At 42.2% G+C, this 27,174-nt stretch overlaps 1 protein-coding gene across 2 annotated transcripts in view; it reads left to right on the top strand.

The window, feature by feature from the left end:
* Positions 1–27,174, top strand: part of LOC149169744 (uncharacterized) — a 178,887-nt gene that overhangs the window by 101,131 nt on the left and 50,582 nt on the right. For both annotated transcript variants that reach the window (XM_089428791.1, XM_089428790.1), the window contains 2 exons: positions 21,736–21,827; positions 21,961–22,135. In XM_089428791.1, the coding sequence (XP_089284917.1) occupies positions 21,736–21,827; positions 21,961–22,135 (267 nt within the window). The remainder of the gene's footprint in view (positions 1–21,735; positions 21,828–21,960; positions 22,136–27,174) is intronic.

Here is a 27,174-nt window from a genome sequence, read left to right on the forward strand (position 1 = left end):
TTTTCTGCAGTTAAATTTGAAGTCAATGCAAAAGTCTACACTGGTCAAACTACCCAAAACATCTCGATTTGTGTGCCCAGCAACTCAGCCTAGGAAAATCAAAATTCTGTCCTGAAAACTGAATTCAAAGAAGGTCAAATGAGCCCTAGTCAATGCTGGTTTGTTTATCTGAAATTCGGCTTGCACAACCTTGAAATTTTCGGTCTCCTGCCACACGTGCGAAAAAGAGAGAGAGGCTGCCCAAGTTGTACGAACTAATCAAGAGAAGAGAGAGAGATGAAATGATGTGATGAGTGATGTCCAAATGAGGAGATAGGTCACTCCTATTTATACAATTCGTTGACTTCTTGAGCCAACATTTGACCGAGGTTGACCTTGGCAATTTGTGCATGAGAGAAAATAAATTCAAAATTCCACTTCTGCTTGTCAGAATGAGATGATCTTTATATCAAAATTGGACCTTTCGAAAAGAGGAATCCAATGCAATAATCACCTCCATCATATGAGTTGTCCTAAGGTGGAATTTGGTCGTTGCCAATTTTAACAGCCATAAGTCTTTTCCCCTCCATACAATCATTATTATTTACTAACACCTATCAATTGAAGGGTGGGTTGAGGAAATATTACTTCTCCTTGGGGGTTGAAAGCACCTAATAGGGTTCTTTAGGCACTCCTATGTAGGGAAGAAACACCATTTCAAGCTCAAGGCCTCGAACTTGGAAGGGAAACCTTATTTGAAGTATTGAATACCCCTTTACATTCAAGCTTAGTTCACTTATTCAAGCTTAGTTCAATTATCGTCTTGTTGTAGCGGCTATAACCACCCTCCAAAATTTTGGCTTGCACCCAATTTCGGAGCCTCCCTTGAGAGTTTCACTTGATGACTGTATACAATCGGGTTCACTCCATGAGCTTGTGTGAGTCTTCGCACCCACCTTCCTTGATCATTTCGCCCAATTTTTTTGGATGTTGATGTCAAAGTCATGCTTACGATTATGTTCTGGTTATACTCAAAGTCTTCGCTTCGTGTGTACTTGTTGTGTTCGCTATGAAAACATCTGTCGCACTCACACATGGAGTCACATTCACTGTCGCGCAAGCATCGTCACAGTCGACCAATGATCAATCACAAGTGTTGCGCTTGTCGCTTACACCGTCGGTCAATCATGTTGAGCATGTGTGTCTGGATGGTTTGAGTCGTCTTGTCATCAAGTCATGTAAGTGTGTGTTTGCAAGATCATGTATGCATCTTTCGCTCGTTCACACACTTAGTCACTTTGTTGAAGTTCTGACGACCAGATTCCCCTCTGACAGCTGGACCATCACCCCACCATTGACTCGATCGACTGTCACCCAGAATAGTGCAGAAGCACCAAGCAAGCCATTTCAAGTTGCACTGTCTGCAAGCAAATCAATCAACCTTCATGCTGGTCAACCAAAGAGTTTGACTCGACAGCCACCCCGAGACTGACTCCCCTCAAAAATTGCATAGAGGCTGCAAACCTTGCCTGCTCCATGTTGAAGTTTCTATGTCTAACAGTTAGAAACCCTCCATGTACTTTCTGATTTATTCCTTCCTACTTGTTCTGATTAATTAACAATTTATTTACCATGTAAATACTGAAAATAAACACAAGTACATGCTCAATACATTACAGATCATCAACTGAAGGAAACAGAAACAAGCACACAAATGACATTGTTATTTTTGGACTAATGTCCCCGGAAAAACCCAATGCGGGAAAACTGATGCAGCTATCTGAGGGTTTGATTTATTAAGCAGTTTCATAATAAATCTGGGTGCCAAATCCGGCTCACCCAATAGAGAAATCTTGGCAGTAGTACCTCTCCTTCGGAGACAGATGCTCCGGCCGAAACCTCGGATAAACAATTCGGCAACTCCTCAACTCCAATCTGCCCCACAAAAAACCCCAACTTCAGCCTCTAGGGACTGCGTCAACCTCTTTTGCCCTCTGCATCAGCTTCCCTGGCAGTTCCCGTAGTTCCGACTTCTGTCCTCTGCGTCAGCTTTCCTGGCAATTCTGGCAGTTCCCGGTAGTTCTAGTTTTTCTCGACAGTTTCGGCTTTTGCCCTCTGCGTCAGCTTTCCTAGCAGTTTTGGCAGTTCTCGGCATTTTTGGCTTCTGCCCTCTGCGTCAGCTTTCCCGATTGTTCTAGCAGTTCCTGGCAGTTTCCGCTGTTCCCTATAGTTTCGACTTTTGCCCTCTGCGTCAGCTTTCCCGGCTGTTTCGGCAGTTCCCGGCTGTTTCGACTGGTCCTGGCAGTTCTGGCTTCTGCCCTCTGCGTCAACTTTCCCAGCGGCTACGCTGATCCTCTCGACACTATCTCTGCCTCTCTACTTCTGTATTCACTACCTCTCAGCTGCAACTCCAGATCACTCTCTCAACTTTCTCAGCAAACCTAGCCCCAGAAAGTCGAAATCTTGATCTCTTGGTGTGTTCTCCAAGTGACCCTCAAGCCTCCTCTTATACTTTTCTCGTTGACAAATCAACGACCGAGATTAAGTCCCTAATCAACGACTAAGATTAGATCTGGCTTGATCCATGACTTTTGGACCATTCTAACACAATTTTATATTAATTCACATTAATATTTTAATTTTCCTAAGTTTAGACTTAGGGACTCCATTAAAAATATTAATTATTTTAATATCTCCCAAACTGTTTAGAATCTGCCCAAACCCTTTCTGGGTATTGGAGATCTCATGTGCCTTAGCCTCTCCACCAAATATTGTGGCTAGAGCACATCCGATGCCACCCCAAATCAACACTCCTTCTTAGTGAGGACTGTGCTCTAGCAATTCTCCTTACTGTGTATTACTCTGATCATCCGGGATCGGTCCCTGATGCTAGGCTTGCTGCCCATCATCTGTACTGTTGCATCTCGTACTGCCACCCATGGCTCTACCACTGCCACTGCTGCGTCTATACGATAGCTCCCTCTGCATCTATGCTGCTGCCCATGGCCCTGCAACTACTATTGTTGCGTCTGCACTGCATCCTCTCTCATCATGCTGCCCATAGTATCGCCACTGCTAACTGCTGCACTGCAACTCAGTTACTGAGAAGTAAGTAACTGATCTCCCAACTATAACATTTCTGTCAGGCTAGAGACACTCCCGATGTTGAAGCTCCCTCTATCGCTGACAAGTGCTCCCTTTTTGACCTCTGCGCTGCTGCAACAACTCCCTGCATCTATCACCGTTTCACACCTCTTTGTGCCATCCTGCACTGGTGCAACATTCCCGTGCCTCTCGCACTGTTGCAGCCTGCTAGCCTCGCACTGTCCTGGGAATCCTGCCCTGTAGCTCTCTTTGCCGCTCCATCCTCATTCGTTTCTCTCCACATCCGCCAGTCCTGCTACTCCTCTTCAGGGCTCCTGTAGCCAGGTATAATCCAAGAGGTTGGGTAACTCGAGGATCCTGCCCCTCATCTTTTGTAGTCCTCTTGACTACAACTCGATGTCTCCCCACTTTCGATCAAGTGGTGTGTGTGCACTCATGGCACAGTCATTGTCTGTCTCCACTTCCTTCTTTGCCCTTGCTGGTGCTGCCTTGGTCTCGGAAGCCTCTCCCTTGCTCTTCTTCCTCGGACACTAGGTTGCATAATGACCTAGCTCCACAGTGGAAGCATTTGACCTTGGAGAGGTCCTTCTTCTTCTGCTTTTCTTGCTTACCCTCAGATGCTAGGGAAGCATCCACCTCCTCCTCCTTCTTGATTCTGATCCCCTTGCTGCTGCTTCCCGTCTTGGTCTTCCTCCTGATATATTCTTGGCAAAGAGCTGCCCACATTTCCTCCCAATCTAGAAGGGCTGCCCTGCCCAGTATGCTCTGGACAAACACCTCCCAGTCTTCTGAGACTGCATTCAGCGCTGTTCTGACCATCAACTCTGGATTTGGTGTGGCCCCTATGGAAGTCAGCTGATCTCGGATCTCCTTCAATCGACTGAGGAAGGTGTCGATCTGTTCTCCTTTCTGCATCTGGTATGAGCACAGTTGATTTTCTAGGAGCATCTTCCTCTGCACGGAAGTATGTTGATACAACTTGGTCAAGGCCTCCCACATCTCCCGTGCCGTATTTTTCTCGGTAATATGTGGTACTATATGATCCTTGACCCTGTCAAGAATGATACTCTTGGCCCTCGACATTGCTTCCACATACCTGTGATTGTCAGCTGGGTCAACTGGGACCGCTATCGTCTTCAAGGTGAAGTGATTGACACGATTTCTGTTAAGTACGGATAAGATTCTGGCCTTCCAAACTATGAAGTTTGAGGCTCCGTCCAGTCTGTCCTGGTCTCTTACTCCGTGTAGTGCCATTCTGTTGCTCTTCTACTTCCCTCCTAGAAGTTCTCAATGTGACTCCCTCTGAGCCTTGATTTCCCTCCTGGAAATCCTTCTGCCGATGTCGAGATGCCCCCTACTTTGATCGTCTGTGCAACTGCATCACTGATCTGGATTTCTCGGCTAGAAACCCTCGGTAGCAACTCCCTCCTCCTTGGCCTTGCCCTGTTAGGTACTGTTCTGACAACAGTACCCCACCAACTCCACTCTGCAACTTATCCATAGCCTCCTAAACCCCAACAACTTGAAGGTGAGAGCTCCTAGGCTCTGCGCAATCCCAACACCGACAAACTAGCTCCCTAAGCCAACTGCGTTAGCCCTCCTGGCCTCTGCGTGGCTCTGCGTGAGCTTGTCTTTGCCTCCCTCAGCCTCTGTGCAACCTCTTCTTGGCCCGAACTTGATGACGCAGGCACTGCGTCACCCCTTCCTTGCTGTTTTGCTGCTAGGAACAACTTCTGTCACTTGGGACAACTGTTTTTTGCTGTTGCTGCTCTGCTCGGCTGATGTCCTCAGTTCTCCTGTGATTTGCAACCACGCTCTAATACCATGTTGAAGTTTCTAAGTCTAACAGTCAGAAACTCTCCATGTACTTTCTAATTTATTCCTTCCTACTTGTTCTGATTAATTAACAAGTTATTTACCATGTAAATACTGAAAATAAACACAAGTACATGCTTAACACATTACATATCATCAACTGAAGGAAACAGAAACAAGCACACAAATGACACCATTATATTTGGACTAACGTCCCCAAAAAAACCCAATGCGGGAAAACCAGTGCAGCTATCTGAGGGTATGATTTATTAAGCAGTTTCAGAATACAATTTGGGTGCCAAATCTGGCTCACCCAACAGAGAAAATTCTCGACAATAGTACCTCTCCTTCAAAGACAGATGCTCTGGCTAAAACCCCAGATAAACACTTCGGCAACTCAGCTCCAATCTGCCCCACGAAAAGCTCCAGCTTCAGCCTCTAGGGACTGCGTCAGCCTCTTCTGCCCTCTGCATCAGCTTTCCCGGTAGTTCCGATAGTTCCCGACAGTTCCGGCTTATGCCCTCTGCGTCAGATTTCTCGACAGTTCCGACAGTTCCCAGCAGTTCCGGCTTCTGCCCTCTGCATCAGCATTCCCGGCTGTTCCTGCAGTTCCCGACAGTTTCGGCTGTTCCCGGCAGTTCCGGCTTCTACCCTTTGCGTCAGCTTTCCCGACAGTTCCGGTAGTTCCTGACGGTTCCACCTGTTCTTGACAGTTCTGGCTTCTGCCCTCTGCGTTAGCTTTCCCAGCTGCTATGCTATTCCTCCCGACACTGTCTCTACCTCTCTGCTTCTGTATTCACTGCTGCTCAGCTGCAACTCCATATCACTCTCTCAACTTTCTTAGCAAACCCAGCCCCAGAAAGTCAAAATCTTCATCTCTGGTGTGTTTTCCAAGTGACCCTCAAGCCTCCTCTTATACTTTTTTCGTTGACAAACCAACGATCGAGATTAAGTCCTTAATCCATGACTAAGATTAGATTTGGCTTGATCCATGAATTTTAGACCATTCTAACACAGTTTTATATTAATTCACATTAATATTTTAATTTCCTTAAGTTTAGACTTAGGGACTCCATTAAAAATATTATTTATTTTAATATCTCCCAAACTGTTTAGAATCTGCCCAAACCCTTTCTGGATATTGGAGATCTCATGTGCCTTAGCCTCTCTAGCACATTCAATGCTACCGCAAATCAACACTCCGCTGACTGAGAAAATTGCTCAGATAGGCGGACAGAAACTTAGTGCCCATTCCTGTCTCCCTCAGAAAGTTGTGCAGTTTTTCCAGCCATCCCTCCCAACAGTCGACCGGCTGCTCACCCAGAAAATTGCGCAGTTTTCATGAGAAAGTCCTCTGCTGCCCAGCAGTCCGTTTAGCTCAGAAACTGCAAAGGTTGACTAGCAAACCAACCTCCCAGCATCAACGTAGTTTTTCCTGCCAGCAGCGCCTGACAACCGACTGACAGTTCCCTCCAGGAATTGCGCAGTTTTTACTGCCAAGCTCTAGCAGCTGATTGCTAGTTCCCTCCAAGAATTGCGTAGTTTTTGTTGCCAAGCTCCCGACAGCTGACTGCCAGTTCCCCTTAGAAATTGTGCAGTTTTTGCTGCTAGTGACCTAGCAGCTGACTGCTAGTTCCCCTCAGGAATTGCGCAGTTTTTGCTGCCAAGCTCCTGCTGCCCACTCGTTCCGGAAATTGCGCAGATTTTGCCTGCCCAACCTTTCCGCAACCTAGACTATTCCTCTCAAAAACTGCGCAGTTTTGTCCTTTAGCTGAGCCAGAACACGCGGACAGTCACTGTTGATTTGGATTGCCCATCTTCATCACTCAGTGACTCCTACGCAGTTTCCATCAGTGGTGCCCAGAGCCTCTATCTCGCCTCGCAACCTTGTCACCTCTTCCGGTCACCCGTATCTGAAATGATCATGCATCATGGTAGACTAGGAGGTTTATGGATTTGATGTCGTCTCGTCATGAGTGACTGCAGACACAGGTACACAAAAAACATGGCGCGACGACGGATGGGATGAACAAAGGGAGCACATGCAGAAGGACAGGTTCACCAACGGACGAACAAACGATGCATGCAAAGAGTTGTGCTCGCGAACAGATGATGCATGCAAAGAGTTGTGCTTGCGAACGGATGATCATGCAAAGATGTGTTCGCGGACGGACGGATGAGAAAACATGCAAGATGTGTTCATGAACGAACGGACAGACGAACATGCACCTTTCGCGAACGGATGAACTTGTCAAGCTTACCAACATACAAGCAAGGAGCAATGTGTGAATGCAACATCAAGCGAACCAATGACCATCGAAGACTTCGTGCACTTTGCCATGCGGAGGTGAAGCTGTGACACACCATGAGGACATCCATCACCCAGTAGCACTGCAACTCAACATGCACACCAGCAACAGCACGAATGTACTAGCACTGTCATGTCGAGTCATGTCATGAGTCATGTCGTCCACATCTCTACTGTGGGCCATACTGTCAATCAATGTAATGTAACGTGGAAGTCCAAGAGACCCACTTGTTGTATGAAGAGTCATGTAAAGTCGAAAAGTCATGGAAGTCAAATAGTCATGAGGGTAGTTGAACAGCCACAAGGGTCAGTTTCACCCTTGGCTATAAATACCCCCTCATTTGTACATGCAAGGGACTTTTCACCTCAACTCCTCCCGCATAGCCTTGAGAGTCTATAATATTTTCTTTGAGGAGTAAGTAGTGGCTCCAACGCCCCGCACGCGGGGTTAGTGATGTATGGTGTAACGATGTGTCTTGGAACTTTCGCTTAATTTAGAAGCTTGCTAATAGGCCAACACGTTTTCACGCATGTATTGTATCTGTTGTAAGACTAATCTTTAACACTTGTAATGCATGTTGCTTTAACCTGTGTTTAACACTTGAATTAATTCACTTGTTGTAATACACATATGTTAATGAAAATGTGTTGTATATGCTGTTAACGTTGTCTCGCCCATGTAGACTACTCTCCCGGACATCAGACAGACCTTTCACATAAAACTTGCTATAACAACCGTTGCACTTGCACAGACTAATCCGCTGAGTGTTATACGTGTTATCTTACCTTATGTGTTGTGACTGCCGCATCCGTGTGGACTGTTCTGCCAGAAGCTGTGCATGTCCTATTGTGTTGTGTGTTCCTAGCAGAGTTGGGACTACTCCCAACCGACTTGGGACTCACTCCCACCCTCTCCCTCTACGGTGAAAGAACCATTGACACAAGTGACACTTACAATCACCAGGCACGCGAACCTCACTTCTCGAAAGACAAAGCAGACCACTCTCCTGTGCTGACAAGTAAGAGTTGAGGCAAATCTTTAAGATAATGGCAACCAGGCCATCATACCGGATGGGACTCCCACACCAAATGGTGTGAGGTCTAGTTGGGACTTCATACCGGGGTGATTCGTTGAATGTTGGCGGGTCCAGCACTATCAACATGTCCCTAATGATTGTTTGCTTTCACTAGACTTTATGTTGTGATTGTTAGGTGGTTCAACAACCCATGACCTGGGCACTTTACACACATGTACCCAAGCCCCAGAGAAGGATATTGGCACTGACAGGTGAAGCATTGAGAGCCTTGGGTCTTCGAGTAGTAGCAACACATCATACCTATCCCTGGGCACCGCTTGCACCCAGAACGTTCTGCCACTTTGCACTATATTAGATGGATTCTTCAGGATGACACACTTGGACCTAGCATGCCCCCTAGGCTGGCCTTAACACCTTGTGAGGGATTGCATCTGAAATAGGGCGTAGATGAGGATGTCTCACCTTCAGAGACTTGGGAGGGCTAGTAGCAGCTAGAAAGCACTGAACGTTAGAGCAAAGATAGATACTTTTCATAGTTGGAGACCTAGGAGACCCCTTTGTGGTGCCCCAAGTGGATTTTGGGGACCATCGAGAGCTGTTGACAGAGATTTGTGGGCCAACCCTCAAAGGATGATTTTTAGGTGCTTCTACATCACACTTGGCACTCTAGAGCACCAACGCTTGGCATTTGGAGCCTCTTTTATGGATGACGTCAACGCTAAAGGCCTCATGGCTCAAGCTTCACACATGTGGGCTTTTATTTTAAGAGCTAGTTGGTTGGATTGCAACCCAATGCATCATTGTGATTTTACTTTTCATTTAGGTGCTTTTAGGAAAAATTACAACTCATCCTCCTCATATAAATAGAGGAGAGGACTATTTCATTTTCATCATCATCTCTTGGACAATTCAACCTCTCTTAGGAGAATTTCGACCTCTTTTATTCTTTGGCAAGATGTGACCTATGGAGTATACTTGGTTATTGGAGCTCATTCTTGACTTTGGAGAAGTTGTCTTGGATTGATAATGGAATGTTCATGCATTTTCATCTTGTAAGTGTGCCTATTTTTGAATAATCTTTATGCTTATGTCTAATGTATGGAATGTATTGATGATCTAGGGTTTTTCTATTATGCCCTAATTTATTGAAAATCAATATTATAGAATCTAGATGTCATAATTGCATGCATTACTCATATATGAAATGTGAATGACATTCCCTTGGTGATTCTTGATTATAGCTCTCCCAAGTGACTTTAATCCTATTTTGCAGGAAATGGCCCCCAAGGTGGCATACCCATACCCGAAATGCCAAAACATGATCGAAACGCGACTGAAATGCGTGGATGGCATTTCCTGATTTGGAAACACTATTGAAACATCGTCGTTTCTGCCCAAATCTTCCTTGTTTATGCCCAAATTTTACATTTTTTGTGACTTTTTTTCCTTTCGCAGGCTCACTCAGGCACCCAAGAGGAGTGTGGGGCCAAAAAATATTAAATTTACCACTAAATTTTCTCTGGTCACTCCACAAACTAATTATCTCTAATCAATCCACGCTCTAGTTTTACTAAAAAAGCACCTTGATCTATTTTTGTTAATGAAGATGAGGATGAGGATTATAAGATATGTAACGGTACTTGCCATTAGCTCATGTTTTGTTTCATTTTCAGCACATATAGCAATGTATAAAGGCTAATTTTAGATGTAAAGCTTCATGTATAATGACTGATTTTTGAATCTTGGATGTATAACCTCATTTATAAAGGATAATTTTGGATTTTGAATCATGTAATCATCTCTGAGAGTTAACATAGACTAAGTTTTCCTTCTAAATGTCATTTATGTGTCTCATTCTTTTTTTTTTCTTGCAAGATGATGCACTATTAACGTATTTGTAATTTTATTTTACATATATATATATTTTCGTTGGTGTTTCCATTTTCGGGGGTCACATTTCCAACCATACCCGTTTCGGAAACTTCTAGACATTTCAACATTTTGTGCAACTTAGGTTTAGTTCCTCACAAAGGCAATAGTTAGGGTTTGTCCTAGGGGCATCAAACATCCCTACTCCTTCAAAAGAATTGGCTAATCCATCACCTTCGTAGACTCCATCAACCTAAGGACAAGGCACCAACCATGTCTTTCGATGATCAACTCAAATTTTATCCATCAAATTGATTTTTCTCTCCCCTCTTTCATTCAACCCTCTTAAGGCCAAGCAACCAACTAGGGCTTAGTGCGAATTGGCTGGGAAAAGGAATTTTTGGTCTTGGAAGGTTAGGGTGGAGTGGTTGCCTCAAAATCATTCCCCTTTGGTGGCCATCCCTTCCATTTTCATCCATAATTTCTCTTGCCCTAGTTGTTTTCCCTAGCATAAAACCCTAGTTTGGTTATAGCTTCGACTTGAGGGCTTATTGAAGATTTCATATGTCTTTATCTTGATAATGCTCATCATTGAAAACCTTTTCTTAACACCCTGGCCTTAGGTCATCCCAACTCACTACTTATCAATCAAACCCTATGTCTTGTGTTTACTCATTTTGGCCTCTACTTGGAAAGTGAATTGCTGCTTCTTTATTGTTGGAGCCTTGTACTTAAATTGTGCCTTTGCCTTAGAAGCCTCTTAGTCGCTCCATACCTTGAAGCATAAAAAATCTCTTAGGTGACCTACCTACCGGGACTCCTCCCATTGGTGAAAATCCATAAAGAGCATGGGGTAGTAGCTTTGGTGACAGTGGGCTACTACCTTATTGTTGTCACTTGGTCTAGTGTATGCCTTGTAGGGTGCCCCTCTACAAGGCCTGCTAGATTTTGCAGCGACAAACCCCAGATCTAGAATATCATTTAGGTGACCTAAACTAGGAAGCCTCCCGTGTGGTGAAATTCCACTAGGGACAATAGGTGGATTGGTGAGGTGACAATGGCATCCACCTCATTGTTGTGTCATAGTTTGGCTCTTGCCTTGTGAGGCACCTCACAAGACTTTCTAGATCTTGAGGCAATAGGAAACAACAGAAAGAGTGATGCTAAATGTGAAAGGAACATAGATTTTGTCATTCTATATGGCAAACACAAAGAACCTTAGTGTGTGGTTATTTGGATCTAGATTGAGCAAGATTAGTGAATCGTACTAAATCCACATTAGGCTATTTTTTAATCTTTGGTATTGGAGCAATGCAACATGTTGTTTCTTTTCTTCGACCAAAGCATGATATCAGGCAGGAACTGAAGGAGCATGGGAAGCAATTTGGCTTTAACGAATGCTTGGAGATTTGAAATCGAACAAAATGAGTCTACTATATTGTAGTGTGATAATTGGGGAGTTCTTAAGTTGGAAAATAATATAGTCTTCCACGAGCATAACAAACATATTGATGCTCACTCTCACTTCTTGTATCGTGTAGAAGATGGAACAATTGAGTTGGAATAGGATCATATTGTAGATATTCTCACAAAGTCATTGGGTCCCAAAAAAAATTGTAAAATTTAGGGATGAACTTGGTGTATTTTCTAGATTGACCATTAAGGGAGGGTGTTAGAACATAAAGATCATCTAGACTATAAACTTAGGCATATTAATAACGCCATCTTTTGACTTTAAATTACTTTAAGTATTGTGTTAATGACTTAAAGTACGTGTACATCAGTCTAGGGTTTTTGTAGATAGGGTGTGTCATCTCATTGTTATAAAGTGTGGGTTGTGCTTTTTATATTTTATTCAAGAATCATTTTCTCTCTTTTGGATCTCTCTGTGTTGATGAGTGCATGGTTAGGTTCTTGGTTTGCATATTCGTCATCATGAGTGCATGGTTATGAGTCTTTTTTCCATCTACTTTGTTATTTAACTTATTTTTGGGGATTTTTTGTTGATAGCATTGTGGGATTTCAGTTTTCCTGCTCTGATTGTTCGTACATAGGCTCTTTTACACTTGGATTTAAGTTTCTATGTGTTTTCTTTACTAGTTTCGAAGAGTTTCATGTGAAGGTGTTTTGGAGGCTATTGTTTTGAAGTACTACTCTTTTTTTGCTTCACTTGTTCCAAAGAGGTTTGTATGAAGTTTTTTTAGAGGCTACAATTTTTGCAGATTTATTCTCCGTTGGGATCTATTTCTTCACCTTGTGATTGATGGATTGTTATCTATGAACCCAGATTCATTCCTCAGCCCCCTCGTGTCTCGAATTGGGCGAATTAGATACAATTCGGTGGGACACGTGTCCGATCGTGTCCCGATTCTGGGACATGTGTCCCACTTTTTGGATTGCCGCATGGCGTAAAAGGCTAATTTGGGCCACTCTAACATCACATTTCTCATTTTCTCTTGGTGTTGGTTTGCTTGGGTGTGTGAGAGCGAAGAGCAAAGGGTGTGGGAGCATTTTGGAGGCGATTCAAGCAATAGGTAAGTGCATTTTGTCTCTATTTTTTTGCATTTTTATTACAACAATTTACATGTGCATTTTTTCTTTATTTTTTTTACAACATTCATGGCTCAATCAAGGGCAAAAAGGTAGGGGCAAAGAAAGGGGAAGAATGTCCCCATTGGAGATGCCCCTCCTCTTCAAATTTCATTAGGGTCTGCAAGTGTTCCCTCTATTGGAAGTGGGGCTGCAACAACAACTTCAAATGTTGAGGGAAGACAACAACCCCAAGATATCAAATATCCCTTGTGGAAATATGTCACAAGAGAGAAAGGATCAGGCAACAAGTTGAAGGGAGGAGGCAATGTTGCTTGGAAATACAACTATTGCAACAATGATACAATCATTTCATGAGCACATATTATTATGTGAAAGCTCATTTGTTGGCTTTACCAAGTTGTGGAATTGCAACATGTACACAGGTGTCTTTAGCGAGGAAAGAAATGGAAAAAGAGGCTAATGTTGGTATGGCAAAGGTGGCTGCAACATCTAAAAAAAACAAGAATGATGATGCCCTTCCATTCTTGAGGAAAAGCAACAACAAATTTCCATTCGAGAGTTCTAGTGGGGGACAAGCAACAAAAAGAAAGACAATGGCACTTGGTCCAATGGACAAGATTTTTCAGAAAGAGAAACGGGAAGAGCTTGATCTCACCATTTCATTTTTATTTCTTTCTGAACTTCATATCCTTTATTGTTGCACGCTTACCTTTATTTATTGAGATGTTTCGAGTTCTAACTCAAGGGGCTCCATCAAAGTATGTGCCTCCTGGGTCAGAGAAGCTTAGAACCACATTGTTGACGAAGGCAAAGAAAGAGGTGGACAAAATGCTTGAGCCTATTAAATCAACATGGCCAACATCTAGGGTTAGCATTGTTTTTGATGGATGGACAGATCTAGCACGACACCCATTCATCAAATTCATGGTGTCTTCCTTGAATGGTCCATTTTTCTTGAAATCAGTGGATGCACTTGGACAATACAAGGATGCACAATATATGGGTGAGTTGTTTATTAAAGTTATCGAAGATGTATGTGTGGATACTTGTGTGCAAATCATTACAGATAATGCACCTGTTTGCAAGGCTGTTGACATGATTGTGGAAGCTAAATATCCACAAGTATTTTGGACACCTTGCATTGTCCATTCTTTGAATTTAGCACTTAAATCTATTGCTTCTAATGTGCTTTGGATTGGAAGCATCATTGAGGATGCACAACATATTTGCAACTTTGTACAAAATCATACAAATGCCCTCTCTATCTAGAAGGAGTACACAAATCTATCATTGTTGAAGATTGCGGATACACGGTTTGCCTCTTCATTCATCATGTTGAAGAGGTTGAGGGAGGTCAAGACCGCTCTTGGGGCCATGGTTATTTTAGAGTTTTGGTCTTTTTGGAGAAAGACAGATCAAGCAGCCTCAAAAAGAGTGAAGGACATAGTGTTAGATGATGCTTGGTGGGAGAGGGTAGATCTACTTATTCAGATCATGGACCCTATCATTTCTTTGCTTCGATTTGCAGATACAGACCAACCCATCCTAGGAGAGGTTTATGAGGGATGGGATTCCATGATTGAGTCTGTGAGGAGCATTATTTTACAGAGTGAGTGCCCTGAGTATGAGACATCATCAGAGGCCTTCTTCACCACCATACAGGATATTCTTGTTAGCAGATGGGACAAGAATTGCACACCTTTACATTGTTTGGCTCACTCATTGAACCCAAAATACTACAGCCATAACTGACTCAATGGTGGACCTTTCCACAGATTCCCTCCTCACATGGATGATGAAATTTCACAGGGGAGGAAAGATGCATTGAGGCAGATTTTTCAGGATAGAGCATCCCTTGATGAGGTGGAGGATGCCTTTGTAGAGTTTTCCATTGGCACTAGTCGATTTGCAGGATATGATGTGATTAGAGACAAGGGGGCTAAGAAGCCCTATTCTAAGTGGGAAACTCATGGGGCAACAAGCCCTCCTCTACAATGATTAACCATGAGGCTCCTCTCTCAGGTGACTTCATCCTCTTGTTGCGAAAGGAATTGGAGCACATATGAGAATTTGTATAGTGTCAAGAAGAGCAGGCTTGAGCAGTCCAGGGCAAAGACAATGGTGTATGTGCACGCCAGCCTTCGTCTTGTTTACAGACAGATGGATGAGTGGTTGAAGGGAAAGACAAAGATGTGGGATTTCTTTCGTGATGATATGGGTTTGGAAAACAACGTTGAGTTGGCATTGGCCAACTTGTATCTTAATGAGCCAGTGCTAGCGCCTGTCACTTTTGATGATGGTGATACTGTAGAGGGGTCATCCTCCACACTAGCAGATGCAAAGATGACATTGGATACAGAGGAGGAGGATGCAGCAAAGGAGTGCAGTGGTGACCATGATGATGAGTATAGTGATGCTGATTTTGATGATGAGGATTGATGACTCAATAGCTACCTATTGCCTTCAGGGTTGTCATTGTTTTGTATTTTCTATTTCTATTTGTCATTGGCATTGCTACTACCTATGTAATGTTGAATTTCCACGACCTTGGGTGTAGGTTAGAGTCTTAAAATCACTGACGCTACCAAACCAAGAATCTCATCCATAAACTACTTTGCACAATGGAAATATAAAGCAGTAAATCACATATGCACAATATACACAGTTTTAAACAAAAATGTACAATATTGTACAATCCCAATCTTCATTATATAAAACCAAATCTGAATAATACAATAGTCTATGGTATACAAAATACAATGACAAATGTCGTTGCATCTTCTATGTCATATCTTATCCCGCCGGTCCTTCGCTCCTGTACTGCTCACTAGTAGTGCCTTAGTCCATCAAGGCATCTACACATCGAGACTCCAAGAGGGCTGCCTCCTATCACTGCTGCAAGTCACGTCTGCTACAATGAACACGGGCTCATCAAATTGTTCTCTGGGTAGGCCTAATTCCCGAGCTCTAATCTACCAATTTAGCAGTCACTTTCGTCCATCAAAGTGTTACACATAAGGCTGCAATACTTCACCCAATCACGCACCAACAACATCCTTCTTGTCTGCTGCTCTAGGGCTACTTTGGGTAGCCAACTCGCTGCCCTCCAACCAACTCTATGACACCCAATCAACTCACTGTTGATTCTGCTCCGAAGATGACACTTCACCACCACGGAATGTCATCCACATGGCACCAACAAGCTTCTCAACAAACTGATCCAAACACGGCCAAGCCTTGACCCAATACATCTCTCCAAAACATTGCTGTTCACCACGCTTGACTGCTGCACTCTGCAATTCTGGTTAGGGAACAATATGCAGCGCTTATTCTCCATGTTGTCAACAACCTACACACTTCTAGGGCTGTGTTCCACCTAGAAAAGACCCTCCAAGTACCACGCTGTCCCTTTTCTGCCTTGTCCACCTCAAGGCTATCTTGGAATAGCCTCAAGTTGTTGACTATGGCCTGCGACCTAGCTCAACAACTCACTGTAACTTCGGTCTCCTCAATAGGCCCAAACAATACCCTTAAAAGAACAATGTTATCCTCCTATTCTCCTCGGCCTAGACAACCCTTCAATCTGGCCCTAATATGCACTTAAGACAACCTTGTTCACGCCTTAAAACAACCCTTCTCCTCCACGCTGTCACCTACAACAAACAGAAAATCCACGCTGACCTTTTAGGCCTCTTTCACACTGTCTTAAAGTCTCCTTTGCTTCACCAAAATTTCAGAGCTCACTTGGAGATGTATTGCCACATAATGGATACTTAAACAATGATCATTTACCCTTAATTTATAGACCTTTAAGGGCTCAACGTCTCATTTGAAGTGACACATCTATTGGCTCTCTTTTACACCAAGCCTGCATGACTTGGTAACCAATAATTACCTAGTCAACTTCAAAAATTCATTTCTCTCTAACGATAATTCAGATTCAGGCGATTCTCGATGTGCTGGAATCATATCATTGAGCAGTATCATCCTCATCCATCACTTGTCGTGCCTCCATCACGGTTTTGGCCCAAATCACGATGGGTGCAAAACCCCACACTTGGGTTCCAAGCCTAAAAGCTGCCCTTGTGGTGCTTTTCTCTTCAAACCCTGAACCCTAGGGCTTGGAGTACCGCACAAGCTATATAAATCAACACTCCCTCTTAGCGAGGGAGGTACTTCCAAGACTAGGAAGTATCTCGTCATCATCATCATTGCTCGCAACACTTGCCCAACTCTTGGCGCTCACAATTGCAACAATTCCTGTACGGTGAACTACGCCCTTCTTAGAAGTGTCGCTGTCACTGCTGGAAACAACCTGCTTCTTCTTCTTATCCTGTAATGTCTTCCACTCTTTCCATGATTCCTTCTTGGCAATTGTAGGAGCACCCTTGCTCACCACTGTCCACGTGCTCTTCTTGGGTTGCAGAGTCTCCCTCTGAATTTGCAAACTCCCTCTCGAACTAGACTCACTTTGACTCTTTGGAACCTGGACCTTCTTGGGAATGTGTACCTTCTTCTCAGGAACTTGTACCTTCTCCTCTGAAGCCTGCATCCGCTCTTGCTTCTCTGGAACATGTACCTGCTCCACTTGCTTCTTTCCATGATCCAAAGGCTTGGCTGTCAACCTGTAGAGACCATGCCCTCTAACTCCGAGTACAATCCCATCGGAATTAGAGCCTCTGAGTCTGAGTATTGCCTTTCCATCCTGGAATAGGACCTCAAATGCTTTCCTCTCAATCATCGGGACCAAAATCAGGCTATATCTAAGTCCTGGTACAAACAGTACATCCTGGACCTGCATCATACGTCCTGTCTCCATTCTAAATGGCACAATACTCGATCCTTGAATCTTGAATTGACTCTTGTCGCCCAACACCATGTGCAACTTTGAGTCCCATCCAACTAGAGTCTCGAAAGCCTCTTGCGACCCTGTCATATGCTTTGTTGCACCACTGTCTACATACCATCCATCCTCCATGATAGTACTCTGCGAGAAATGAGAAATCATAGCAAAGTCCTCCTCTTCTAATCTCCTGGAGAGATCGCCCATCTCTGCTGAAGTGGCAACACTAGCGACCTTCTTTCCTTTATTCTTCTCATCATTTCCCTTCTTCTTCATCGGACATCTCAACGAAAAATGACCCATCTCGCCACAATTGAAACACTTGACTTTACTCAAGTCCTTTTGCTTATCCTTCATTCGTGATGCAGGTGCCATGTCATCATCTGAAGTTTTTTGCTTTGGCTGAAGATCTTCATCTCACAACTCTTCCTGAATGAAGTCATCCCATAGCCTATCCCAGTTTGGCAACTTCTCCTTGGCAACGATCCTTTTGATGAAGGGCTTCCATTCCTCGGTAAACCCTTTCAAGGCAATCCTTGCCATATCTCCATCTGAGACAGTCACACCGATGGTAGCAAGCTCATCTTTGACCTGAGAGAATCTCGTAAGATACGAGGTCACGCTTTCACCCTTTATCATCTTGGTAGAATTCACCTTATCCTCCAATACCAATCCACGGTTCTCGTTCTTATTCTGGAGCAAATTCTGAAGAGACACCCACATCTCATGTGCGGTGTTCTTCTCGGACAAATGAGGTATTAGGGCATCCCTCACACCATCTAGAATGATCAGTCTCGTCCTCGTGTCCAAATCTTCCCATAATTCCAGCTCCATAGGGTTAGTTGGCTTCTTGATCTCTTTCTCGACAAAATCCTAGATCCTGTTGACCTACAAGATCAACTTGATCCTTTCTTTCCATGGACTATAGTTGGACAACCCCTCCAACCTGTCCTCATATCGGATACTTGCCTGCAACTTCGACATTGTAGTGAACCCTTTACTCACAATGTGACCAGCTCCCTCTTACGCTGTACTTCGCTGCGCACTACTTTGATTTACTTACTTCCAAAGTAGCTCAGACACGCTCTGATACCATGTTGAATTCCCACAACCTTGGGTCTAGGTTAGAGTCTTAAAATCACTGACGCTACCAAACCAAGAATCTCAACCATAAACTACTTTGCACAGCGGAAATATAAAGCAGTAAATCACATATGCACAATATACATAGTTTTAAACAAAATTGTACAATATTGTACAATCCCAATCTCGTTATATTAAACCAAATCTGAATAATACAACAGTTTATGGTATACAAGATACAATGACAAACATCGCTGCAGCTTCTATGTCATATCTTGTCCTGCCGGTCCTTCGCTCCCGTACTGCTCACTAGTAGTGCCTTAGTCCATCAAGGCATCTACACATTGAGACTCCAAGAGGGCTGCCTCCTATCACTGCTGCAAGTCATGTCTGCTACAATGAACATGGGCTCATCAAACTGCTCTCTGGGTAGGCCTAATTCCCGAGCTCCAATCTGCCAATCTAGCAGTCACTTTTGTCCATCAAAGTGCTGCACATAAGGCTGCAATACTTCACCCAATCACGCACCAACAACGTCCTTCTTGTCTGCTGCTCTAGGGCTACTTTGGGTAGCCAACTCACTACCCTCCAACCAGCTCTATGACACCCAATCAACTCACTGTTGATTCTGCTCCTAAGATGACACTTCACCACCACGGAATGTCATCCACATGGCACCAACAGGCTGCTCAACAAACTGATCCAAACATGGTCAAGCCTTGACCCAATACATCTCTCCAAAACACTGCTTTTCACCATGCTTGACTGCTGCACTCTGCAATTCTGGTTAGGGCACAATATGCAGCCCTTATCCTCCACGCTGTCAGCAATCTACACACTTCTAGGGCTGCGTTCCACCTAAAAAAGATCCTCCAAGTGCCATGCTGCCCCTTTTCTGCCTTGTCCACCTCAAGGCTGTCTTGGAATAGCCTCAAGTTGCTGACTATGGCCTGCGGCCTAGCTCAGCAACTTGCTGTAACTTCGGTCTCCTCAACAGGTCCAAACAATACCCTTAAAGAGCAGTGTTATCCTCCTATTCTCCTCGGCCTAGACAGCCCTTCAATCTGGCCCTAATCCGCACTTAAGACAGTCCTGTTCACGCCTTAAAACAGCCCTTCTCCTTCATGCTGTCACCTACAGCAAACAGAAAATCCACGCTGATCGTTCAGGCCTCTTTCACACTGTCTTTAAGTCTCCTTTGCTTCACCGAAATTTCAGAGCTCACTTGGAGATGTATTGCCACATAATGGATGCCAAAACAATGATCATTCACCCTTAATTTATAGACCTTTAAGGGCTCAACGTCTCATTTGAAGTGACACATCTATTGGCTCTCTTTTACACCAAGCCTACATGACTTGGTAACCAATAATTACCTAGTCAACTTCAAAAATTCATTTCTCTCTAACGACAACTCGGATTCGGACGATTCTCAATGTGTTGGAATCGTATCATTGAGCACTATCATCCTCATCCATCACATGTCATGCCTCCATCACGGTTTTGGCCCAAATCACAATGGGTGCAAAACTCCACACTTGTGTTCCAAGCCCACAAGCTGCCCTTGTGGTGCTTTGTTCTCCAAACCCTAAACCCTGGGGCTTGGAGTACCTCCCAAGCTACACAAATCAACATGTAACACATTTTGATTTTGATGACTTAATGAGAAAACTACAGTATCTTGTCTTTCTCCTATTGGATCATTGATGAATATGCTTTATGTCACAATTGTATTTGTATGCATAATGTTACTTTGTAATTTTGTAAAACTTACATCTAGATGAAGATCTATGTTTGAATCAATGAATTTGTATTATGAATGAGAATTTGTGTAAGAAATATCTAATTTTTAATATATATATATATTTTAATAAAATAATATATAACATGTCCTAACGTGTCTTGTTCCAGGGGGTCAATGTGTCCGTGTCCGACACTCGAATCCTCGTGTCCTTCATTTCCCATGTCCCCATGTCAGGTGACTTAGGTTGTCATCAATATTGGTTACTATTGTATTTCCTATCCAATTAAACATTAAGGAGGCTGTATTTTAATCATTATTTGGACATTTTTTTACCACATCTATTCCAAGTGTATATTCATGGGGGATGTTGGGATGTAATGTTCATTTGGTCAAATATCTTCATAGCACCTTTGCTTTCTTTATCCTAAGTCAAGTGAAACTCAAGGGGGGTTTGGGGATTGTTGGTTTAATGGCGGTTAAGCTCAACTTAGTGGTTCCTCAGTGGTCATTAATGTTATTTATGACAGCTTTAGTGGGAGGTTATAGCCCAGATTCATGGTTAGGTGGGCTTTGTGGTCCCACTTTAAGGGGTTTGGGGTCAGCTAATCTAAAATACCATTCCTATATATTTGAGGTTCTGCTCCATTTGTAATTATGTGAGGTATTATAATGTGATCCTTTGATTCGTGTGGGTACCAAGGATACTCGTGAAATATTTGTTCTGAGTTGTTTACATGTTCATTGTGTTTTGACTCTTCTTTCCTAATGGCTTTAGCAATTGTAATTTTTTACACACTGGTAACCCATACTAAATGCTATTTTTGTTTCAGTATTTGTCAGGGTGCTGGTTTTCACATACCATCAATCTATCTCATGTCCATCCTATATCCCACCTCAGTATCATTATCACCACTGATGTATTTACTTTAGTAGAACTAAAGAGTAATATTATGTTTTTAGCTAATCATTAGTTAAGCCCCCTTTTTCCAAATGGAGACTAGACAAAAGTCCATATATGACAAGCTTAACAATCAACTACCATTGGCTGAGAGCTGTGACATGGGTGTTTATTCCATCAAAATGACCTAGAACTTTCAGCTGGCCTCATCTGTATAGAAACAACACTAGCACAATCAGTGATCATTCTCGGTTTTAACCTTGCTCATTGTTGGTACAGGCGCTCCACCATGCTGCTATATCACTGCCCAACAAACCCAAATTTTCAATTGTAATTTGTTATTCTTGTTCAGAAATAACATTATGGCGTTTCCCAGTCTTTGCTGTATGTATGCAGCAGAAGAATATATGGCCTTATTGTGTTGTGTTTTTCTTTGATTTGATGCTATGAATTTTGAGAAGAGCTTGGTACTACTTTGACACAGATCTGCATTTTTTCCAGGAAAGCAAAGTGGGTTAGCAGCTGTTGTTACATTGGGATCATCACTTGATTACACGGTTTCCAATTCCTCACTGAAGTTATTGCTTCCTCTTGTAAGTTCTGTGTTTTTTCAGATTAAACCTGGAATGATTACAGTTGGAGTGACCTGAGTAATGTTCTCCTATTCGTTTTCTTACTTAGAAATATACTACCTTCATTTGCTGACATTTATATTTGGTCATACAGGCAGATCCAGCACAGGCACTTAGTGTTCCTGTTCTTCCACTAGGAACATTAATGACAGCAATATATCCACTTGCATCACAACCTCCTTATGCTTTGGCTTGGCTGAGTCCCCAGGTGTCTGCTCGGAATATGATGCATCCAGAGCTGTTAAAGAAGCTTGTCTTGAATAACTTTTGTAAGGACATATCTTTACTATGTTATTCGTAGAACAATTATATCTTAAAATTGCCTTTAAGTTTGTCCTGAGTTCCAAGGATATGTCTTTTGTACCATCTAAACATTGAGTTTCTGTCGGTGACAAAGAACTCTTTAAATGGAGCATTCTTTCTAGCTCAATTTTGTTCTATTTATAGTTCTTTCCCTTTGTGCTGTCTTGTGGCTTGACTTGTGAAAGAATACAGATTGGTTGCTGCAAGGTGCAAACTAGTTTTCTGTCTGGAAATAAAATAACAAGAGAGAAGAATTATAGTTAAAAGGGGAATTAAAGGAATAATAATAACTTCCAGGTCCGTGTCTATAAGGAAAAAATTGATGAGCTAACATGCTAGATATCAACATGGTGCTTCATAAGGAGAGGCAGGTTAATTATTATTATATTACCAAAAGCTTGAAGAGGGTGTTACAATACCAAATGTATAATTTATGTTCTATAATCCATATGTTTGATGAAACTTGTTACTTATACACATGGTGCCCTCTAGTTTAGCAGTGATTTTGATAAGTAGAGGCATTGGGCAGTGGGCTATTCTACAATTGTTAAGGTTGTTGTCTTTGGCATTAAATGCAAATTGGCTTTTCAGTTGTTCAATGGCATTGAGAACAGGATTGGAGTAATGTTGGATAGGTATTTGAAGGGATGGGTTACACTAGTGGAGGAAAGAAAATCTCAAGTAATTAAAAGAAAGTTTAGTAATCCTGCACAGGGCCTGAAAACCTGTCACCAGATTCATGTTGATTTTGGCAGCTCATGGACAAATTCCCTCCTTTGGATAATCTTCCTCATCAAGGAAGACCCCTACTAGCCCTTGGAAGAATTTAATTTGGTTAAGGAAAAATATATTTTAATATGGTAACCCCCATGTGCACAAAAAAGACAGGGTGGCCCAAAAGCGAAATTGGACACCTTTGGATGGCTATAAATGCAAGTCAAGTGACCCTCATTTGGAGATCATCAATAATTCTTCTTTCTTTGTTTTGGTTCACACAGGTTTGTTTGTGGAAGTTGGTTCGCATAGGTCTGAAATTACAGGGTCCAAAGCTCGCACATGTGATTAGGTTTTTGGTTCTTAGCCACAACGATGCTACAAGATATTTTCAGTTGCAATTGCAGGCATGCAAGCCTATGTGTGCTGTTGGAGGGTTTCAGCGTCATGCACATCTTTCTCTCCATGTTGTTAGAACCCAGGGTTTGATTTTGACAGTTGACCGTAGTTGACTGTAGATTCCGACAATTGATGACAGTTGACTGCAGACTTCCGAATTAGGGTTTTGATTACTAGCATTGTTGGGTTCATATCTTGGATGCGTTTAGTTGATTTCGCTGGATTGTTTTGTGGTTGAAGATATGGATCATTGTACTCTCTCTTTGCTGAAACATTCAATGAAAATCTAATAAGAAGAAGAATTTGAAAGGGTTTTTTCCCTTGTGGGGTTTTGCCTTAGTCTCCGACCAATCCTGGTGTCTCTGTGTGTGAACGCTTTTCTCCTATTGTTCCTTTATGTTCTGCTGCAATGTTGATGTTATTGTTCTTTTCTCCCTTGTGGGGTTTTGCCTTAGTCTCCGACCAATCTTGGTGTCTCTATGTGTGAATGCTTTTCTTCTATTGTTCCTTTATGTTCCGTTGCATTGTTGATGATATTGTTCTTTCTACATAATTGCATATGTTGTTGAATAATGTTATAATGTTGTGGGGTGAATTCAATGTGTAAATGATGAAATGCAATTATCTAAAGCAAAGAACAATATAGCCCTAAGAAAAATTAACATGGTATCAGAGCTGGGTTGAAGAAAAGTCATTGAAGATCACCCATATATAGACACCATTGATGGAAGCAAGAGAAGATGGAGGAGACCTAAAAGAATTCTAGGGTTTGAAGGAAACCCTAGGCAATTTGATTATTATGGTTTGATGGATATCATGAGGTTAGGGTTTGTAAGAAACCTTGTGATAAGGGCTGGAGTTTTTCCGTCTAGAAACCTTAGCGTGATCAATGAGGAATTGTTTTAGCATAACCCTAGTTGGGCTAAGTCTCAATTAGGCCTTGGTTATTGATTAAGTCGATGGATATATTGAAGGAAACATTGTTATATGGATAATGGACGGTAATGACTCTTGAACACTGGTTCAAGAGGGAGATGATCACTTCTTGTTAAAGATAAGTACCTTTCAGATTTATGTTATTTCTTTGTGACACTATTCTTGTTTTGACTTATTGTTTTGATTATTGCTTATACTTCCTGCATATTTGAGTATTTGAATACTTCTAACCTCCTGATGAGATGTGATAAGCAGATCCTTCTTGAGGATCATCTAAGGTGCAGGAAAAGAGAGCTAGTACAAAAGAAGGTACCTAATGAAAAGGTTTCAAAGTAGCATCCAGAAATTACAGCTGCCGATGACAAATAAGAGCTACAAGAAGCACAAGTATCTGAAGACTATGTTATCACTCCAAAATTTCTCCTAAGTTGTCAGAAAAAGAAATGATAGAGGTAACCACAAACCAACTTTGGAGATCAGCATCTAGCCTTCCTAATCTCAGAGAGGGCTCTCTCTTTTTGATTTTAACTTTGTTTAGTTATTTGATTTTAGGCTAGTTATGATTGAGCTTGGGTTTTTGTTTTGAATTTGGGTGGTGGGATCACTTACTTAGATGAACAGAGGGTTGCTTTTACCATTGGGCTATGGGGTCAAATGCTAGACAAACAGGACTGGATCAAGTTCTAAAAACAGTGTCTACAGGGCAAGATAGAGGAGTTACTATAGATCTCAAAGGCTTGATGGTGGAATGGTTTCCAATCGGATCCAGGGAGCAATTAAGGGTTCCTTAGGCCGGATTATGAAGAGAAATGAAAGAGGTCAACTGGGATGGGAGAGCAATTAAGGGTTCTCAAATTTGGATATCAGAGGAAAACATATAAATGATTAATTGTGCAAAACAGAGTGTACTTAAACAAATTCTGAGTTAAATTTCCAGTTAATTCATTCAAATTTAGATAACATTTAAGTTTATGAAACACATAAGAAAGTAACAAAATCAGACAAAGAAGATACTTCACTGCAATAGCTCATCTCATGAATCCTATAGTGCAATCTTTTTATTACTTGCTCCAGTCTGTTGACTTGAAAATTGGTACAATAACCCTTAGGTTTAAGATCAAAATAACTCTACAAATGTACAACAATCCACACATCAATACTTCGAATTATGAAGTATTTATACAAAAATATTTTACAAAATATCCCAAACTGTCTTGGGAACTAATCTAGGAAAAAGAAAAATCTTCATGCAAGAAGATAGAGACAGCTATTGAATTGATGTTTGCTGTCCCTGTTTATTAGGTTGTGCTGGCTTTATTCTTTGATATTTTGCACTTTAATCTGCTTCGCTGTTTGGTCTTCACGCTGAATGCTCTATTCACTCTGATCTTTCATCTGATACACTTTCACGGGGTACACTTTGACCTGGCTAACCTGTCAATATCCTTTTATTGTGCCCTTTTACTTTTACTGTACATTTTTTACATTTTTATTGTGTATTCTACAGTAAATCATTTAGTTTCTCCCATGTCTCAGTATCTGGTAATTGGATATTGATCATTTTCCTGAAAATCTCATCTGTCTCTGTGTACTTGGCAAAAGTAGGCTTATTGACAAAAAGGTGTTTTACCTCATGTTGGAGGTAAAACAAATTCTCAAAAGTTTGATATAATACTTTGCCAGTAGGTATGCCCTTCATGGATGAAGTATTCACCTGATCTCTGGCCACTTCTCAGATTTTTCTGTTATAGTCCTCTTGTGTCATCAGCTTATCATTTATTACCAAGGGATTCAGTAAACCTTTTTGTCTCAAAATTTCAACCTTAACCATGAATCTGTCTATAGCCAGTTGCATGGTTTGGCACTTATCTTCAAGGTTTAACATTAAAGTCCTCTTGGTGAGAACCCTTTTAACTTCCAAAATTGTACTTGTTCTGTCAGGTATCTCTAATTCCTGCAGCTCATACTTGTTCTTGGAGTTGAGGAAGTGAATGATCCTTGTAGCTTCCTCTGGCATGTCTCCAAGTTCTGCTTTGACTCTTTGTATGGCTTCTGTAGCTTGCTTTATTAAATCAATCTGTTCAAAAATACCCTGGATGGATGGCCAATTATCATGGACAGAGTCAATGATATTGGCCCACAATTATTCCTTAGCATGACCTAGAGGTTCATTCAATGTCAGCTCCTTCTCCAGGCTTTTGATTCGTTCATTCATTCTTGTAGACTTCTGCTATTCTTCTTTGTGCATGATTTGGGCAAGCTTGTATTCTGTCTCCAGGCTAGTCACTTTATCGTTAAGCCTTTTCATCTCACTGGTTTGAACGAACATTTCTTCCATTGCCTTAACCAGCCTGTTTGCTTCATCACCTGTCGCGCCTGTTGCTGTTGATCCTGTTGCTGATGTAGTTGGTGTAGATGCCGGTAGTGCTGTGACCATTGGAGCAGTTGGGGCCAATGATGCTGCCAAAGTAGAAGGTACAACAATGGTAACTGTTGGGATGACAGTTGCAGTAGCATCATCAAGACTAGCTTGTTTGAGCTGAATCAAGCTATCCAATTCTTTCTCCATCTCTTTTAACTGATCATTTAGTTGTAGCACTAGGTCCATCATTTCTTCATGATTTCTTTGATTCTCCAAGACCTCCTTTGTCTGTGGGTGTTGTAAATGAGGCAGCTTAAGTTGTTTCTTGAGGGCTGCGATACCCTCATTCTTCTTTTTGATTAATTTCTCTATGGATTTAATGTCACTTGGATCATGGTCTAGTTCAATGACCAAGTCCTCCAATGACTTTATCCTATTGTCTTTGGCCTGTGAAAAGGCCTTCTCCAATATGTACTGGGTTGTCACATTATCAAGTGAATCCTGCAGCTTGTGGGCAGTCATGGCCTTTCCTGTAAGGGTGGAGTAAATCGTTTCTCTAGCCCGTTTGTGGAACTCTATTTGGTCAATGGGATG

The sequence above is a fragment of the Pinus tabuliformis genome, chromosome 4_2, assembly GCF_031772625.1.
Source record: "Pinus tabuliformis cultivar Carrire ecotype Pingquan chromosome 4_2, CPIR1, whole genome shotgun sequence".
NCBI classification, from domain to species: domain Eukaryota; kingdom Viridiplantae; phylum Streptophyta; class Pinopsida; order Pinales; family Pinaceae; genus Pinus; species Pinus tabuliformis.